Source organism: Peromyscus leucopus, chromosome 6 (assembly GCF_004664715.2).
Source record: "Peromyscus leucopus breed LL Stock chromosome 6, UCI_PerLeu_2.1, whole genome shotgun sequence".
Taxonomy (NCBI): domain Eukaryota; kingdom Metazoa; phylum Chordata; class Mammalia; order Rodentia; family Cricetidae; genus Peromyscus; species Peromyscus leucopus.
This window is the reverse complement of record NC_051068.1, coordinates 42830756-42836530: the sequence shown is the minus strand read 5'-3', so window position 1 is coordinate 42836530 and position 5775 is coordinate 42830756. Positions and strand designations below refer to the sequence as shown.

At 42.0% G+C, this 5775-nt stretch overlaps 1 protein-coding gene across 1 annotated transcript; it reads left to right on the top strand.

Moving 5' to 3' along the window:
- The first annotated feature begins 358 nt into the window (after positions 1–358).
- Positions 359–1991, top strand: LOC114706305 (T-complex protein 1 subunit epsilon-like). The gene is given in 2 exon segments (XM_037206637.1): positions 359–1428; positions 1430–1991. Coding segments are annotated over 2 exon segments (1617 nt in total). The 3' UTR covers positions 1977–1991.
- Positions 1992–5775: the final 3784 nt, after the last annotated feature.

Sequence of the window (5775 nt, the reverse complement as noted above, 5' to 3'; positions counted from 1 at the left end):
TACAAATGTCACAAAAAAAAAAACAATAAGAAGAGAAACATTTGTTAAATAGCATCATAGACCAAATGGAACTAACATACATATCCAGAGCATTTCATCCGAACACAAAGAATGCACGTTCTTCTTAGCAGCCCACAGAATTTTCTCTGAAAGTATACCACATGACCCTACACTAAACAGGTGTCAACAAAGAAAACTGAAGGAGCTGCTTGTTTTGTATCTGATGACAACAGAGAAAAGCTAAAATTCAACAGCAAGACAAACCACAGAAAAGCTCACGGATGTCACCTTATTTGAATGAGGAATAAGTGATTAAGATCAAGAAAGAATTTTTTTAAAGCCATGAAACCAAAAGAAAATGAAAACACAACCTACCCTCGCCTTCGATGAGTATGGGCGCCCCTTCCTCATCATCAAGGATCAGGACCGCAAGTCCCGTATCATGGGGCTTGAGGCCCTCAAGTCTCACATCATGGCTGTAAAAGCTGTAGCAAACACAATGAGGACGTCACTGGGACCAAACGGGCTGGATAAGATGATGGTAGACAAGGATGGCGATATAACTGTAACAAATGATGGTGCCACCATTTTAAGCATGATGGATGTTGATCATCAGATTGCCAAGCTAATGGTCGAACTTTCCAAATCCCAGGATGATGAAATTGGAGATGGAACCACAGGAGTGGTTGTCCTGGCTGGTGCCTTCTTGGAAGAAGCTGAGCAGCTGCTGGACCGAGGCATTCACCCGATCAGAATTGCCAACGGCTATGAACAGGCTGCCCGAATTGCTATAGATCACCAGGAAAAGATCAGTGATCATGTGCTTGTTGACATAAACGACCCTGAACCCCTAATTCAGACTGCAAAAACCACGCTGGGCTCCAAAGTGGTGAACAGCTGCCATCGACAAATGGCTGAAATTGCTGTGAATGCCGTCCTCACTGTGGCAGACATGGAGCGAAGAGACATTGACTTTGAACTCATCAAAGTGGAAGGCAAAGTGGGTGGGAGGCTGGAGGACACGGAACTTATCAAGGGTGTGATAGTTGATAAGGACTTCAGTCACCCACAGATGCCAAAAAGAGTGGAGAATGCTAAGATTGCAATTCTCACGTGTCCATTTGAGTCACCTAAACCAAAGACAAAGCACAAGCTGGATGTGACCTCTGTGGAGGACTACAAAGCCCTGCAGAAATACGAAAAGGAGAAGTTTGAAGAGATGATTGAGCAGATTAAAGAAACTGGTGCTAACCTGGCTATTTGCCAGTGGGGCTTTGATGATGAAGCCAATCATTTACTTCTTCAGAATGCCCTCCCTGCAGTTCGCTGGGTAGGAGGACCTGAGACTGAGCTGATCGCCATTGCAACAGGAGGGCGGATCATCCCCAGGTTCTCAGAGCTTACCCCTGAGAAGCTGGGCTTTGCCGGTGCGAGAGATCTCATTTAGCACTACAAAAGACAAAATGCTGGTAATTGAGCAGTATAAGAACTCTAGAGCTGTGACCATTTTCATCAGAGGAGGAAACAAGATGATCATTGAAGAAGCAAAACGATCCCTCCACAATGCCTTGTGTGTCATCCGGAACCTCATCTGAGACAATCGGGTTGTATATGGAAGAGGGGCTGCTGAAATAGCCTATGCTCTGGAAGTCAGTAAAGAAGCAGGTAAGTGCCCGACTTTGGAGCAGTATGTCATGAGAGCTTTTGCATATGCCTTGGAGGTCATCCCCATGGCCCTTTCAGAAAACAGTGGCATGAACCCCATCCAGGCCATGACTGAAGTCTGCGCCAAACAAGTGAAGGAGTCCAACCCTGCCCTTGGAATTGACTGTTTGCCCAAGGGCACAAATGATATACAGAACCAGCATGTCATAGAAACCTTGATTGGCAAAAAGCAGCAGATCTCTCTTGCCACACAGATGGTTAGAATGATTCTGAAGATTGACATCCGTAAGCCTGGAGAGTCTGAAGAATAAAATGTGCCATCCACCACTGTGACTATGAAAGTGTGTGTTGTGCGCATCTGAAAAAAAAAAAAAAGTCAAGGAGATCTCAAATAACTTAATGATACACCTATGGCCTTTGGAAGACAAAAGTCAAACGTCAAATCAATGAGCATAAGTAAGTAGTTATTATCAGGGCAGAAATTAATGAAATGAAATCCTTGCACACTAGATTCAAGAACACATGAAAAAGATCACTCACCATAATTAAATCTGACTACTTCCAGAGATACATGGATAGTTCAACACCTGAAAATCGCTTAAAGTCAAGAATGAAAGCTGAAGGATTATCCCATTTGGTGTTAAAAGAATCTTTCACAAAAGCACAGAATCATGGAGAAAACTCACTAGTGAGTTGTATATAGGTAGAGTTCATCTGGTATGGGCCAGTGCTGGCAAGTTACCTGAGACTGTGAATAAATGAGCTTCCTACAACAATTTAACAGATACTCTAGGAATTAGAAATGTGCCAGGCCATGTTTTATGAAAACTCTTGCAGCCCTGACGTAAAGAATTTCACTACCAGAATGAAGGATTTGATCTTAACCACTGCTCTGGGTAGCACATTTGGGACTTTGGCTATAGTACTAACCCACTATATGTGCCATCAGGAGGTAACCACAACAGCCCTAAGCAGAGTTTACACTAGCTAGAGCTGATAAGGAAAAGATAGCTCTCCTGCCAGATGAGGTACTATGAGACCTATGAGACCAACTATAACTGGCCCAATGATACCAGTAGTTCCCTTAGGGCATAGAGACACAGTGAGAGCCAGCAGGAGTATGCCAGGTATGTGGCATCCATCACACCAGTGACTGTGATGATAGACTTTGGCCACTTGGCCTCCTGACCATAGATGCTGTATGTTTCTCCAGTAGCAAAATATATCCTAGGGATGTCATATTGTGAGGGCTCTTAACCCTCTAAACAACCACCAGTGAGTTTAGACTAAGAGTAAGGGCTATAGATCCAGAAGTGAGAGATCACTCACAGCCCTCCTACAAGTGCTTCCAAAACTCAGAAGTATGGTCCATGTACAAAAATATCAGCTACCTGGGGAACATGAAGTTACTCAGCTTGTTTTGCAATTGGTGGCAGCCATTGTAATACAGATGTTTCATGGAATCTAAAACTCCCCTGTGTGGCCAATGAAGAAGCTAGATGGAATCGGGAGAATGTTTGTGGACCATTAAGAACTTTATAAGATGACTCCACCCATCCACGATGGACTTGATGGACTAATTGACTTTGGCTTTGGGTCAGTACCATTGTGTGGTTAAACAGGTCAATGCTTTCTTCTCCATTGACATTGCCACAGAAAGTCAAGAACAATTTGCAATCATCTGGAAGGGTCAACTATAGGCACTCATCATTTTATCCCGGGGTATCTGCTTAGCCCCTCCGTTTGTCATATAGTTTGGTGGCTCAGAAAGAACTTGGAATCCTGAAACCATCATAAAGTGGTCACTTTGTACGATTATATTGATGGTGATATGCTAACTCTAATTCTCTTACAGATTTGGAATCAGTGACTGTGAGTCTGAGAACTGTTTGGAATCATTGGAATTGGCATTACATGACTCCAAAGTGCATTGGCCTGATTTGTCTGACAATTCTTGAGAGCTGTCCATTGAGTGAAACCAAAGCTAGATCAGAGGATGTAATTGACAAGGTTCTGCTATATTCTTGACCTGCAACACTCAAGCAAGCACAGGCTTTTGTGTGATTGTTGGGGGATTTGAGGGTAAAATGTCCATCCCCTACCTGGTCCAGACACTACATCCTCTTTATGCTTTGTGTAAGAAAGGAATGATAAGCCAGGTGGTAGTGGCACACCCCTTTAATCCCAGCACTCGGGAGGCAGAGGCAGGTGGATCTCTGTGAGATTGAGGCCAGCCTGGGAATGAGTTCCAGGAAAGGCTCCAAAGCTACACAGAGAAACCCTGTCTCAAAAAACCAAAAAAAGAAAAAAAAAAGGAATTATATAGGACTGGACTGAGGTTATTTGAACAAGTAGGACTTTGGCAAGCACAGATGCTCAGGGCCATCATTCAGACTCAACCATTTGAATTGGCTGTGACTATTGATACAGCAGAGTTTGGTTGGATCTATGGCAGTGTATGGGCAAAAGGTGAGTACCCTTAAGGTTTTGGTCAAAAGTGTGAAATGGAGCTGAGACTCTGATTGAGAAACAGCCAGTAGTGATGTACGTAGCCTTGCAAACTTGAAGTCTATCACTGAGCATCAGGTTGGTGATAGAATTCACATAAACCTTCAAAAACAGTGGCATGGATTAATGACTATGCAGTGCTAAGGGACTCCTACTGTGACCCAATGTACCCACAAGACACTAATCACTTACAAAAACAAGAAATAGTTATTAAATATAAATTTTTGAGAAATATGCTGTGTGTTTGTCACTGGTAAAAAGATAAAATCCAACCAATTAGATTTAATTAACATAGATATATACACTAAGGAAATACTGATATTGTGTTAAATGATGTAAAAGTAACCACTAAATTCATTCCATGAAAGTATGTCACTTAGTCATTTAGCTCAGTAAAGACTACTGTGATAAATTCTGTCGGGTATCTATTTTTTCTAGGACCTATTTTCAATGATAGAGATATCACAATGAAAAGAAACAAAAGTTCAGGAAAGTGACCCACTTAGACACAACCACCAAACTACCAACATTATAGCGGCGAACACTAATGTGAATTTCAATGTTTAAAAAAGCAATTTTATAAGCATAATAACAGTACACAAGGCAAGAAAGCCAAGAAAATGTGTTAGAAATGCCAAATTCTCCTCTTTCAGGCCAGGGCTTCAACTGTTTAAAATTATGAACGCATCGCCTTACAAAAAATACAATGACTCTGAAATTTCAATCATTTTATAATAACTTCCTTATAAGTAATTAAAAATCTTTTCCTACTAATGTTCTTGAGACTTGTCACCTTAAATGCATTTCAGCCTCTTTTGCTTCTGTTGATTTCAAGTGAAGGAAAACTAGCATTTTTCTATTTTTGAAGCTAATCATAGTATAATCCAATATTCATGAAAACGGTTTCCTATTACTTATCTGGATTATGTCTGGAATGATATTTGCCCTGAATAATGAAGTTTATTCTAAAAAAAAAAAAAAACCTCTATTATCCACCCCCAAATTAAGGGTGGCTTATGTTCACACCTTAGCAAAATGGGGGCCAGGGGTATATAACTACACAAAGGGAGCATTCAACAGCAGTCCATAACAGCTCAATTGCAACAGGTCTTGTGATCAGTAGAGTGTGTGATGGTATAAGACATGGAGCTCCCGGAGATGGATATTGCAGTATCAGCTCTCTATTGGGAAACGACCACACAACCCATTGATGCTTGGAACACCGATAGTTCAGGAGGAAGTCACCTGCAACATGGATGGCAGTGACGGGCCCACTGTCCACTGATGATATCTGGATAGAGACGGGTTGGTCAAAGCAGTCAGTTCACCTAGGGAAAGGCTACATGGCTGGTAGTTATGAGTGAGCTTTCCTCTCTTCATGTGTGAACCAATAATTTGTGGTATACAAGGGGCTCCTTCTGTGGATCCCTACATAGCACCTGTGGGATTGGGAGGAGGGCCACTGGCCCCCATGGGACTTTCTCATGTAGGAAGATCTCTTTCATGCAAGAAAATAAAAATCTGTGACAGTCTGTCATGGAACAGACCCTAAACCTTTATCTAGCCATGAATAAGGACAAGGACTTGGCTATGGTGGTCTCC